The sequence below is a fragment of the Anomaloglossus baeobatrachus genome, chromosome 2, assembly GCF_048569485.1.
Source record: "Anomaloglossus baeobatrachus isolate aAnoBae1 chromosome 2, aAnoBae1.hap1, whole genome shotgun sequence".
Taxonomy (NCBI): domain Eukaryota; kingdom Metazoa; phylum Chordata; class Amphibia; order Anura; family Aromobatidae; genus Anomaloglossus; species Anomaloglossus baeobatrachus.
Window position 1 is genome coordinate 449,453,301 of NC_134354.1, and position 14,510 is coordinate 449,467,810.

The window sequence follows — 14,510 nt, forward strand, 5'->3', positions numbered from 1 at the left end:
CATGACCCCGCCGACACATCGTAAGATATCTTGTAGCGTGTAAAGCAGGCTTTAGCCAAGCAAAAAGTGCAATTACTTGTGTACAAGATAAAATTTAACTTTTAATGCATCCTAATTGAAAAAAATAAATAAATTCCATTGTATTGCTTTCCTAAGTTTCCCTTTGTGTTACATTGCTCGCCGAGAGTCCTCTCACACGTGACAGATATAGCATCTTAAAATTATTGCTAAGATATTGGGGCTTAATCACAGAACAATCAAAACAGAGTTTTGTTGTAAATAGTCAACATAGTTGCAAAAAACATGTTAAGAAAAAAATGCACATTAACTGCCAAAGATTTATGAAGATCCAAACATGAAGGGACCTGGAACCCATTATCCTTCAGTGCAATCATATTCTATAACTTCCACGGAATACAAAGAGGTACAATGTGTCCAGTGCTTGGAGACACGGCCATGATAAGGAAGTCTGAAACCCAACCACCACTGAACAAGACACATAAGTTGGAATGTCAAGACTGGGACAGGAAATATCTGAAGACAGATTTTTCAAAGGTTCTATGGACTGATGAGTTGAGAGTGATTCCTGATAGACCAGGTGGATGGGCTCGTGGCTAGATCAGAAACGGGTACAGATCTTCACTTTGACTCAAACGCCAGTAAGGTGTAGGTGGGTTAGTCCTATGGGCCGGTATTATTGATAAGCTAATTTTATAGTTGGACATTTTGGTGTTTAAGGTGGACTAAAAATCAACCTCCAAACTCAGTGCCAGTTTTTAGAAGAAACTTTCTTCAAACAGTGGTACAGGAAAAAGTCTGCATCTTTTAAGAAAACCATGATTTTTATGCAAGACAATGCTTCATGGCATTCATCAACATACTCCACTGCTTGGCTAAGCAGTAAAGGCTTGAAGATTAAAGAATAATGACATGGCCCCTTACATACCTGACATAAACCCTATTGAGAACTTGTGGACCTTTCTTAAAAAGGAGATTTCTGGTGAAGGATAACAGTACAACTCTTTGTACGGTGTCTGGGGTGCTGTGGTTAGTGCTGCCCAAAAAGCTGATTATCAACAGATTGAGAAACTGACAGACTCCATGGATGGACGGCTTATAATTGTTAGTGAAAAGAAGGATGGCTATATTTGTCACTGATATTTTTTGAATTTTCGGAAATGTATTTTTGTATATTTTGAAATTTGGCTACTATTCTCACTTTAACAGATGAAAATAAACAATTGACATGAGAAAATTTACTTTTTCCTTTTAGTTGCATAATAATTATGCACACTAGTAGTTGCCCAATAATTCTGCAAACATAGCTATGCTTCTAAGAAGACAAAACCTCATTTTTACACTTATATATTCAGATTAATTACCTTTCCTAGGTCATATCTATCCCTTTAATGTGGACTTGCACGACGGGCCCACATTATTCTCATCACATGTCGGCTGAACTGATCATACATGTGTAGCTAACAAGGCGCAGGTCTATCCGAGATCCACCTGCGACTGCTAACTAGTTAGGATGTGCTGTCGAACTCTGACAGCGTGAGCTAATGCGCTCCGGTGGAGATAGTGCTGTTCCCTGCCACCATTGGTGGCACCATGATGCGATCACGCAGCGCCGATAGGTTGTCATGACAGCAGGGGGTCTGCTGGTAACCCCTGTCGCTGTCATGACGTGATTACTGTGAATGGCGGCAGAGCGATGACATTCACTGATTATCAGCATTTCTTCTGATCAGAGGGTTGCTGAAGCATTGCTGTTAATAGCAGAGGTGATCTGAGAGTGCAGGCTTAGGGGACTAGTAAAATCAATAAAACAGTTGAGAAAAAAAGTTTTTAAAAATATGAAAAATTAAAAAAATGTCATGGGGTATGATGGGATCTTTTGGGACAGGGGAGCCTAAACTTGCCCTCAGACTAGCAGATCCAGATCCCCAAGGTACGTCTAAAGGTGACGATGTTTGGGCTGCCTTCCTTACTCTACATCCTGAACAACCCCGGTCTAGTAACCCCCCTCCCTCCACCCAGGAGAGGGCCAGGACAGGAGTGATTAGTCCCACACAAATAAGCAGACGGGGGGAAAAAACAAATCTCAAACTCACAGCAAGCACTCATAGAGGTAAAGGTAATAAGTGATCAGGAGGAAAGTAAAGGAAGGGAGGAAATAATCAGACAACAAGAGTATTTCCACAACACACCAAACAGCACACAGAAGTTCACCAGCAACTGGATCACAAATCACAATGACCAGGATCACATCTTAAATAAGCGGAGATGATTGTGATAGCTTCTGCAACATGTGGCTCTAGCAGCAATCTACAGGCTAGCAGAAGTTAACTACTGCAAGTCGGATTACTAACAAGAGCACAGCTGGTCGATGCCTGAGCCTGTCTGTGCAATTCAAAAGAAGCATTGTGTGGAATGTCTGACTGCTGTGTGAACAGCATCAGAAGTAGTCCTGATACTCAGCAAGTTTCAAGTCAGACACCACTTAACAAAAAAAACTAAAAATTTAAATTACATCCCTTTTGCCCCATTGAAAATAAAACAATAAAAACCCCACATATTTGGTATCGCCAAGTTCAGAAATATGCAAACTATCAAAATATAAAATCAACCAATCTGATTGATAAAGGGCATAGCGAGAAAAAAAATCAAAATGGCAGAATTACATTTTTTTGGTCAATGTTTTGGAGTGGCCATCACAAATCCCTGATCTCAGTCCTTTTAAAAATTTATTGGCAAAGCTGAAAAGGCAGGTGCGAGCAAGGCGACCTACAAACATGGCTCAGTTACTCCAGTTCTGTCAGGAGGAATGGGCCCAAATTCCTACCAACTATTGTGAGAATCTTGTGGAAGGATATCCAAAATGTTTGACCTAAGTCATACAGTTTAAGGGCAATGGTACCAAATACTATTGAAATATATGTAAACTTTTTACTTTTTTTTTTTAGAAAGTAATAAAAGAGCCTTAAAACATTCTCGCTCTCATTATTCTGGCATCTGGCAAATATAAATAATTTTGGTTCCTAATTGACCTAAAATGGGAAAGGTTTATTTGATTTCATGTCAGATAGGGAGAAAAACATACATATGTGTCTTTGTAGATAGCGTATGTAAACTTCTGGTTTCAACTGTATTTCAATATTCTTAGAGACGTTAGAAACCGGTCTAAATGAAGGGACCACTGGAGTAAAATTCACCTTGTTCACTATGATGCCACTTGATAAATTAAGCGCCTCTTTCAACTGGTGTGCGCTTCTGCCAGTAATGTTACTGCAGTCACTGACTCAAATACATTTCTAGCATAATTTACATCACTACAGTGCCACAAATTTTGATGCATTTGCCAGGCGGACTTTGCTATGCCCTGTCCTACTGCAACTCCGACCACTTTGGCAAAACTGGCAGATAAAAAGCCCAAATTTTTCAAGATTTTACCGTGTTTTACACTTGAATACTGGCAATTGCCATAGATAACTTTATGAATCGGGCGCATATTTTATACACACACAAGGAAACAAAAGTAAAATAAAAAACTGCTAGTAAAGTTAAGTAAATTACGCAGTGATACACGCATGTTGTGAATATGGCGTTTTTATTAATAGTTTATTTTTTATTATTTTTATTGCAATTCTTTTTACACAAAATTCATAGATTCAAATTGATACATTTTACTTTTGTTTCATAATATTATTTTTCTGTTTTTCATTGAAAATCACATATAGCCATCACCTGAAACGTCTCATATTCACATTAGACACAGTAAACGCTATCATCAGAGGATATATAGCATTACCTGTAGACATGGCATATAACATATTGTGCTCATTAACAGATACAAGGTTTTTTACATATACATAAAACATATAATCTATAAGTTTTGTGATAAAATGGAGTTTCACCAAAACAAGCCCCTTTAAATTGCCAATAACCTTAGAATACTGGGAAAATTCATGTAAAGGCATCCATTGAATGGCACCTTGGTGGTTATTGGGGGCTTTAATAAAACATGCCTCATGTGAGCAAATGAGGACGCTTTGACTTCTCCAGGTAGTAGTGGTGGGATGGATTCTTATTAGCATTACTGGGTCATCTATGGTGGCCTAAATTAAAGGGTCTTTGCTGGTGATAGGCTTCCTGTAACAAATATAGACAAGTTTCTAGAATTATGCTGGTGTGACCTTGTTTCCACCTCCTTCAGATACTGATGTCACATCTGTCCGGCCGCTGACTGAGCTTGAGTCATCGTCTCCTCCAAATGGATCTCGACCACAACATAAAAGTTTCATTAAGCAAGTTCGAAACTAAAACATAAATTGAAAAAATTACACATTAACAATATTTAATCCTAGAACACAACAGCAGAAGGTGCTACCACATACAAAAAACGCACACTTTTTATTGTGAATAGATGTTGTAAGTTGACTTCATTGAACAGGCCCCATTGAGCTTTGAACATTTCACTGATTAAAAAAATGAAGGAAACAAATCACATATAGGATCTTGATGAACTATCGATTCATATGAAAATCTTTACAAACTGTAAACTGTAATTTGTTAAAAAGAAAATGACGTATTTATGGTAAATGGAAGGGAAAATCATCAACTTAATTGAAGGCTAGATTCTTCACTCCGAAAAGCAAAGAATCAAACTGATGTCACAGGCAGATCCAATTGTTTGAATTTCATCATGTGTCTATAAACACTCCCAAGCAAGGTCTGGACATGTACTTATTGTGATGGGGATGGCACCCTGAGGGTCTCCTCCCTGACCTGGAACAGGTCATCAATGAGCTTCTGAACAGTCTGTGGCACTCCTTGGCAACTTGAATGCACAGATACATATGTCCCAGAGGTTTTCAATTGGATTCAGGTCTAGGGAACTTGAGGAACAGTAATGGCATAATGGCCTTTGTCATTCAGAAACTGTCTATATACTCTGACTACGTAAGACTGAGAATTGTCTTGCAGGTGGAGTTACCCAAGGCCTACAGCAATAGCATAAGGCTTGACAATGGCTCTAAGGATTTCATCCCGATACCTATCAGTCGTGTGAGTCAACTATTGGCTACAAATTTAATGATTGTATGACTATAAAGTGTACTTTACACGCTGCGATATCGGTACCGATATTGCTAGCAAGCGTACCTGCTCCCGTCGGTTGTGGGACACGGGCAAATCACTGCCCGTGGTGCACAATATCGCTAACACCCGTCACACGTACTTACCTGCCCTGCAACGTCGTTCTGGCAGGCGATCCGCCTCCTTTCTAAGGGGGTGGTTCGTGCGGCGTCACGGCGACATCACACCCAGCCGTCCAATAGTAGAGGAGGTGCGGAGATGAGCGGCCGGAACATGCCGCCCACCTCCTTCCTTCCTCATTTCCGGTGGACGCAGGTAAGGAGATGTTTGTCGCTCCTGCGGTGTCACACATAGCGATGTGTGCTGCCGCAGGAATGACAAACAACATATTAAGGAAAGAAGCGACGTGTCAACGAGCAACAATTTTTCACGTTTTTGTGCTCGTTGATCGTCGCTCCTTGGTGTCAAACGCTGCGATGTTGGTAACGGCTCCGGATGTGCGTCACTAACGACGTGACCCCGGCGATATATCGTTACCGATATCGCAGCGTGTAAAGCACCCTTTAGTTTTGAGTCCATATAAATTCATCTACACATACAGTGCCTTGAAAAACAAAATTCATGCCCCATGAACTTTTCCACTTTACACCCACAAACTTAAAGGGAACCTGTCACCAAGTTTTTCCCATATAAACTGCAGTCACCACCAGTAAGCCCTCATATACAGAATTCTAGAAAATGGTATATAAGTCCCCAAGCTAATCTGTATAACATAAAAAAGACCTTTTGTTATGATCACCTGTGGGGAGGTCCAGTCAGATGGGGCGTTGTTGGTCTTGATCTGGCGCCTCCTCTCTACTGGCGATCACTGTCCTATTTCCCTGCTTCATATGGATAATGCATACTATGTCATCCACACAGTGTCCTCCATTGCGCTCCTGCACACGCGCACATAAGCAGGGCACAACAAAGTACTGTAAAGCGCAGTTGTGAGAAAAGTTCAAAAAACACCCCCTTATCCGCACTGCAATACATTGCTTTGCCCTCGGCAGGACAGAGGGAAATCCACATGCACATGAGCGCAATGAAGGACATAGGACCATTCATGAAAGACCACACAAAAATGGGAAAGGCTACAGCAATCACAAGGACACAGCAGGCGCTGGATCAAGACCAGTGACGCACATCAGACCAGACTGCCCCATAGGTGAGTATAATAAAAAGTCTTTTTCATGTTATAAAGACCGGCTGGAGAACTTATATACAGCATTGTAGAATTCTGTATGTAAGGGCTTACTAGTGATGGCCACAGTTTACAAGGGAAAATCCTGGTGACAGGTTCCCTTTAAATGTTTTTATTGGGATTTTATTCAAAATACCAACACAAAAGTAGCAATTACCTGTAGACTGTGAGCTCCACCCCAAAAATGTCAATGTCCCAATAACTTGTCATGTGGCGTTGAGCATCAAGTACAGGTTGACAACGACATCTCATGCTGTTCACAAGTCGAGTTATTGCCTGCTGAGGCATGTCTTTGCACTCAAGGGGTAGGGTAACCAGTTGATAAGAAAAGCCGTGGTGGCCCTCAGGTCATTGAGATTCTGAGATACAGAGTTACGAGCTTCTACATTGCGAGTCAGCTGACCCCATAGGTTTTTTATGGAATTCAGGTCTGGAGAAAGTGTAGGCCACTCCATTTGAGGTATCCCAATCACCAGCATCCATTACCTAATGATGCGACCTCAATGTGCTGGAGCATTGTTATCAATGAAGATGAAATTAGGCCTTTGTTGTTCATGCAGAGGCACAGTGACTGGATTAATGATGTTATTGAAGTAGTAGCGGCTTGCCACTGTAACATTCACAAAGTGTAGGGCTGTTCTGCATTAAATAGACACAACTGCCTACAATGTAACCCCACCACCAAAGGTTTGTCTGGTGACAACAGTGGCTGATGCATTACTCTCTCCTTGACATTTCTAACACCTCTGGCCGCTATCATTTCTGCTCAGCAGGAATCAATTTTTATGAGTGAACAGCACTAAGTCCCACTGGCTCCTCATCCAGCGGAGATGCTCCCTTGTCCAAGACAAATGACTCTTGTGCCTGGTGGTGTGATCAGGTACTTTTGAAGGTCCTCTAGCACGCAGTCCACACTCAAGTAAACGATTTCTAATGGTCTAACGTGACACTTGGATGCCTCTCACCTCCCCTAAATGTGCCTGGAGTTGTATGGCATTCATCATTCTGTTCCAAAGGGCATTGTTCACAAAGAAACAATCATCAATGTGAGATGTGGCCAAGAGACGTCCACTTCTATGCCTTTCTGTCACTCTTTCAGTTTCTCTGTATCTCTGTCGCAACCTGCTGATGACACTCTGTGACACGTTAAGCTTAGCGGTCCATTCCATCTGAGAACATCCCTTTTGAAGCCTCCAAACAGCGAGGTACTGTTGATCATTTGTTAAGTGTCGTCTTGGTCTCATGATGGCAAAGTGTGAACACCATGATAAGGAGTACTGTTCATATACCAATTATATTTAAACCCCAGAATTCATAGGTCAAACACCTGTTGTGAATTTTGCCACTAAGCTCCTTGTTAGAGAACAGCAGGTTCTGCAAAAATTCCTGAAATCTCAAATAGTTGGACACGTGCATTCAAGCCTTTAGAGAAGGTAACATTAAATTCACTTGAAAAGGTTAGATGGTATTTTAGGATCATCCAGAAATCTCACCCAAAAAACAAATATCCCTAACTTTTTTTGAGTAGTGTATATCTGTATTCATGTCCACAACAAAAACTCTGCTTCCTTGGTTTAGTGGGACTCTAGCCCAGATGTTTCTATATGACTAACATTGACTATAGACAACGAAATTCTGCACTTCAAGCCCAAAATTAATGCACATATGTACTGTAGTCTGTTCATCTATGGGATCTGAAAAATTGTAAAATCTTTGTCATATTAAGCAGTTTAAAAGTGAGGAAGGACAGTCTTTGTTTTCTTTTCTTAAAAGCATTTTATGTCCAAAATGTTGTAAATTTTACTCAAAAGAATCTGGATGAGGACAGCAGTGTTTAGAGAAGGACAGACGTATCTGGAGGAGGCAGAGGAGTCTGGAGGACAATGACTACAGTGCCTCATGGAGTTGGGAGGATAATAGAGGAGTCTAATTATCGACAAAAGTGCTTGCTGAAGGCAGAGGAGTCTAGAATATGGGTGACTATAGAAGGACAGACGTGCCTGGAGGAGGTAAAAGAATCTGTTGGAGAACAGAGTTCATAGGAAAAATAAAAACAGAATTGCCTGGAGAAGGATGAGTAGTCTGGAGGACAACAGCAGTGTCTAGAGGACACAAGTACCTAAAGTTGGTGGAGGAGTCTTTAGGAGAACAGAGGTGGACACTCATTGAAGCAAGAAGAGAGCATGGGTTTCTTGCTCTGATAGCTCATCAAATAACACCTCCTCCTAATTCCAACAGTAGTTGTGATTTAGGAAATCCATTATTAACAGAAGCTAGTTTTATCATATCTATGGGCCATTTCCCTACCAGGCCCTTGGGCAGCTGCATTAGTTGCACAAATGGTATGTCCACCTATGAGTTTACTTACATGTATACATGTATAATTCTGATTGATAGGCAGTATTCAACCTACAATATACTTACAAAGGTTTATACAATTATTTTAATGCAATAATCATTTGTGTAGATACTAACCTGTTTGTTCATGAAGACGTAAATGACAGGGTTGTATACAGTGGCTGTTTTGGAGAAATATGAAGGCATTGAGGCCAAAGTAGGTTCAATAACAATTTGCTTATTTGTTGCCATTAACATTGCAAATATAGCATAGGGTAACCAGCAGACGAGAAAAGCTAAAACCATGGCAATAACCATCCTAGTCACCTCCCGCTCTGCTCGCTGAGTTGTCTCTGATTCTTTTTGCTGTGCTGCAACCTATTACAAAAGAACAAAAACTACAGTTATCTATCTTTAAAACTTCTTGCCAACATACTGTATTAACATAACCTTAAAGCAGTTGTTCAGGCTTGGGGCTCAAGTCTATATGACAGCAAGCAGTCTGCGCACTGTCAGGATTCTCCAGTGCTGGCAGCAGACGGGCACATGACCGCAAGTATGTAATTTGTATACATGCAGTCAGATGCCGAATAGATTTACTTGGGCTCGCTCCACACAAGTGTGTTTTTGACTTTTTAGTTGAGATTATTTGAACATTAGCAAAATATTTAGTAAGATTTATACTTACTGCTCTTAATGCAAATAACAGGTTAGAATACGAGAATATGATGGTGCTAAGTGGCATAACGAAACAAGTTGCAAACAAGGCCATTATATAGCTGTTGTTGTTAGTTCCTCCAGAGTACCAGTTCGGTCCACAAGATGTTCCCAAACCTAAAACATTGCATTAAGTCTGTAAGCAACAAAGCTAAACAAAATGTGACATAAAATATGAGGTTCTGAAATAGAGTCATCTCTACATACTAAAATGCTAAAAAGCTATTTGTCTGTCCCTAATCCAATGGGCATTATTGACACAATGATACTAATCAGCATATACAGTAGCAGACAATTCAATATTATCACTAATATCTGACTGGTAAAGCTGTTCCTTAATGTCCTATTATGCTTTATTACATAATTAATTTGTAAAAAAAAATATTCAGAATACAAACCTACCTTCCGTGACGTAACTGCACCAGCCAAAAAGTGGTGGAGATGTCCATATAAAAGCCCAGATCCAAGTGAAGGAACATCCCATAATTGCATGTTTCTGCTGGAAACGGAAATCTCCCATGGGTTTACAGATGACTATGTACCTTTCAAAGGCTAATATCGCCAGCGACCATAGACCCACAATACCTAAAGATGCATAGAATGTTATGTGACTTTTTACAGAATTCTAAGATCATTAGTAACATTGCATCAGGATTAATGTCAGATATTATTGCACTGGCGGATGCAGACAGAAGATGGCCCCTGTGCAAGAACAATATATAGGCCTTTGCAGTCCAATAGCTCAATATAATGTGCAATTACCTCTTGGGGTCTTGTGCTGCTTCACAGGTTTCACCAATGATATGTCCATCTTGTTTATTGTATGCTAACCTAAATTTGTTACATTTTATTTAAGGGCTAAGGACACTTTTGACTTGGAAATATTATTTTTTTACATATACAATTGGTATTGCATTCTAGTAATTCATTTTAGACCCTATATAGAATTTGCAACCTGCTTCGACTTTAAGATTTTTCTATGGCTTGATGTGTCCTTCTCAGTAACACCTTCTGGATGTGAGGTCTGTTTATTCTGAATTGTGATGCCTCACTTGCTCTCTTACATCAGCACATTTGTTTATCTACTGCTAACCACCCCCTGCTAAATTATGGGATGAGTTCTGTTCTTTCTCTCATAGACAGACAGCCTGTGTCCCCACCCTCTTCTCCCTTCAGTTTGTGTGCTCTTCCAAATCTACTCTGATACAGTCCAGCCTGTGTAATTCTCCCCTACTATGAATTAGGTGCTTTCCTAATTCTTCCTCATCAATGTTCAGCAGATAAGCCTTCTTCTACCTACTCTACCTATAAGACTACACTACTGAGAGGAAAAAAAGGATAATGAAGAGAACTTTTACATCAGTCAGATCCGAAACAGTATACTGTTCAATCTGCGTAACAAGCAGTAGTGTTGCCAGCTATGTATAGGAGTTGCACTTACTCTACAGCAGGAAATTGGTATATAATTTTTACCAAAGTGTAGTTTGAAAGTTGCTCATTTTAATTTTATATTTAGAAAGCAAATGAACAATAACATTAAATATTTAGAAAGCAAATGAACAAAGATGATCATATTCTTTAATGTATGACTGCAGTATTCAACAACCAGAGTGGTTCTGGATTTTGTAGACTGTTCACACTGATCATGTAATTTATTTTTAACTAACAATTAATGTAGCTATAAAGCTGTCCTAAAATGACTTAGTTGACTAAAACTATCCAGAGAAACCCTTTTTGTGGATGGATTGCACCTATATTGGCATAATCTCACTATCAATATACTTGAACTATCTACCTGTCCCTAATGTCTTATAACTATGGTATAACTTATTAATCCTCTGACACAATGTAATAATAGGCTTTGTTTTTGTAAAGAGAAATAATGAGGCAAATATAGAGGTACATGCACAGTTAAAAAGAAGCAGGGCTCTGCTGTGAGCGTGAGCTCTTAGGTCACTTGTACATCGCTGTATAATAGTAACAATTTTGGCTGAGTGTTTGGAATCCAACAATTAAACATGGAGTATGAGAGTCTTTGAATGAAACTGTTGTAGTAATTCTCTGTCCATGCTCCACTCTTGGCTTATACGGATACAATAAGACATTTATCAATGATTAATGACATTTAATCTTCCTAATGTGGTAAAGTGGCTGAACTACTGTATAATTTGCACTAATTTTATAACAATCTTAAATTTATGACATTCTAATTTTGACATTCATTGTGAGTCCTGTGACACTAAATATTCCACAGCAAACAAACAAAAAGATGCACAGCAAAATAACTAAGATATATGCAACCATTAAATGTGAATTCTTGGCCCACATTTTGATAATGTTGTGTGAGACCACCGACAAGGTGACCCCATTTAGATCTCTACACTAAACACTATTACCCCAATTTAATATTGCATTTGAGCCCTTACTTGTTTAGTGTTTGGGGTTTTTGCCTGTTTTTCATTTGTGCCTAATTCTTCATTTAAATTGCACATTTTTTTTAACTAATTTTACATGTGTTCTGTTTATTTTTATATTCTTAATTGGTGGGCTTTAAGATTTCCAGAAGTTCTCAGCTAATTTAATAATTGCTACTGTTTAAAAAGTTAGAACACTTTTCCACAGATGTACTCCAGCCCTACCCTTGGAGCAATTTTATGTACACCATAAAACACCATAAATGTTTTAAAAAATTGTGAGCTATTTAGCAAAACATATGACATGTTGGACTAAAAAGTTGCAAAACAGGTTAACAGACAAAAATGAAGAGCAATTTGTTTTTACTCAAAATTCATGAATTTTGTACACCATTTTGAGTAATATATCACAAAAAACATCAGCAAATACCACAAGGCAAAAAGAAAAGTGACTTTAAAAAAAAAATCACAAATAATGAATTGGACTCTGTGTCTGCAATATGACACTCGCTTCTTTCTTTGCCTATAAACTGGATTCAGAAACTAGTTTTAGGCCTAAGACACACGGCATGAAAATCAGTGCGAGTGGAGTGCAATAAAAAATTGCATTCCACTTGGACCAATATTAGCCTGTGTGTCAGCACACATGAGCGCATATTTTCTCAGCCCCAATCGGGCCAAGAAAACAATCGCAGTATGCTGCAACTGTAATGCGAGACTCTTTTCTCTCGCACCCATTCAAGTGTATGAGGCGAGAGAAAAATCACACTGCACTCGCAGTACACCGGTATACCGCGAGTGCAGTGCGAGAATGGCAATAGCCGGCTACGGAGGAGAGAGGGAGAGAAATCCCTCCCTCCCCTCCGCAGAGCTGGCCGGCCCCCCGCAGCTTAGATCCGCTCGCACGGTCGGACCTCAGTTGCAGGGACACTCGCATGACACTCGGCTCTGCTGTGCTGCCAGCATGAGCCAAGTGTCATGCGAGGGGATCGCAGTAATCCCCGTGTGGCCCCAGCCTTATTCTGCTGTAGTTAATAAGAAATGTCATCTTAAGATGAAGATGGTCACTACCTCAAAAAGTACAGCACAAGAATGCAGGTGGGCTCACTCACTGTGCATATAAAAAATTACATTTATAGAAGTATAATAAATTTAACAATAATTCCATTGAAATGAATTCACAAATTCAATGTCTGCATACATCTTAGTATATATTCAGTGCTCCTACATGTCAGATTGGCACCAGCCCGTTTCAATACTTTTTATGGGAATCACATTATAAATTAGTATGATATACGTTCTTCTGCATAGGAGCTGTATTAATAGTAATTGCAACATCATTTTTTGTTACTGCTGCCAGGGAGCAAGGAAAAAATTGTGCACCTACTTTTAGAACAAAGTGATCTCTAATACATTTTACTATTGATGAAAAAAGTATTTAAATAAAACAAATAATAATTAATTATATTTAGATATATAGGAGATCTGTCCATGTATTTCCAAATGGCAAATTCTGCGGTATTATTTTTAGAGCCATTTCTCTACTGTCTAGGCATTCCTTTATCGACCTTGACATTTATAAACAAGGTCATAACTGGATGTGTTGCGCCCTTACACAGTTCATAAATTTCTAAAAACATCAGAGGACTGGTTGAACACAGTGTTATAAGGAAAGATGCCCCAGAACTATTCTTTTTTAAGGAATACAAGAATATACTAAAATAGAAATGTCAGGAGAATTGAATTTCTAAATGTTACATAAGACAAAATAAAAGCCACATTTTATAATTTAAATGAAAATACTATTAGGGTATATTCACATGCAGCATGCAGACTTCATCTGAAAAGGGTTTACAGATTTACATGTATGTAAAGCCTTGCAGCGCTGGGGTCCTGGGTTAAAATCCCACCAAGGACACCATCTGCAAGGAGTTTGTATGTTCTCCCCGTGTATGCGTGGGTTTCCTTCGGGGTCTCCGGTTTCCTCCCACACTCCAAAGACATACTGATAGGGACTCTAGATTGTGAGCCTCAATGGGGACAGTGTTGCCAATGTATGTAAAGTGCTATGGAATTAATAGCGCTATATAAATGAATAAAATTATAATTTATAAATTATTATTATTATAATTATAATGGAATTTAGTCCCAATTTCTGCCCTAAATCTGCTGTGTGTAAACAGTTTCTTGGAAAAATTGAATATCTAAACTCATGAAATAAACTTGTTATTAATTCTTGCAATATTACTTATCTTTTTCGTCAAATGGAACATCATCTTACCTGTTAGAGATACCATGAATCCTTCAAATTCACACATTGTTTTGCCCATTGTAAAGTACCCAAAAATATTGTTGTAGAAGCTAATGCTGCTCCCAAAAACAGTGACGAGCAAGTCAGCTACAGCCAGGTTGACAAGTATATAGTTCAATGGAGACCTTAACTTCTTGAATTTAAGGGAGACCACAATAACCATGCCATTGACAAAGAAAGCTAAGACCACCACCATACCCATAAGTGTAGCGACTATCCAGTAGGTGCTACGAGGGGCAAGGAAAGGCCACTGAGGTCCTTCGAATGGTCCTTGTGTCTCCAGAGCTGACATGTTTGCTGAGCGCATTGTATACTAGAAGCTATGCAACAAATAAGTTTCATGCAAACGAAAGAGTAAAATCTGCACACGTCTACATGCAAAAACCCTCTT

The 14,510-nt window shown here is 39.3% G+C and overlaps 1 protein-coding gene across 1 annotated transcript; it reads right to left on the minus strand.

The window, feature by feature from the left end:
• Positions 1-3,705: 3,705 nt before the first annotated feature.
• Positions 3,706-14,426, minus strand: LOC142290253 (pinopsin-like). Its single transcript, XM_075334205.1, has 5 exons — positions 14,090-14,426; positions 9,797-9,979; positions 9,366-9,511; positions 8,816-9,055; positions 3,706-4,319 (listed from the first exon to the last, which is right to left on the minus strand). The coding sequence occupies exons 1-5, from the start codon at positions 14,424-14,426 to the stop codon at positions 4,182-4,184; spliced, it is 1,044 nt and encodes a 347-aa protein (XP_075190320.1). The 3' UTR covers positions 3,706-4,181.
• Between the last annotated feature and the right edge of the window lie 84 nt (positions 14,427-14,510).

Coding starts and splice junctions, on each gene's coding strand:
- LOC142290253 (XM_075334205.1), bottom strand. CDS start 14,426: ATGCGCTCAGCAAACATGTCAGCTCTGGAGACACAAGGACCATTCGAA. Junction 9,980..14,089: donor ATTCATGGTATCTCTAACAG/GTAAGATGATGT, acceptor ATGCATCTTTAG/GTATTGTGGGTCTATGGTCG. Junction 9,512..9,796: donor GTGCAGTTACGTCACGGAAG/GTAGGTTTGTAT, acceptor GCAATGTTTTAG/GTTTGGGAACATCTTGTGGA.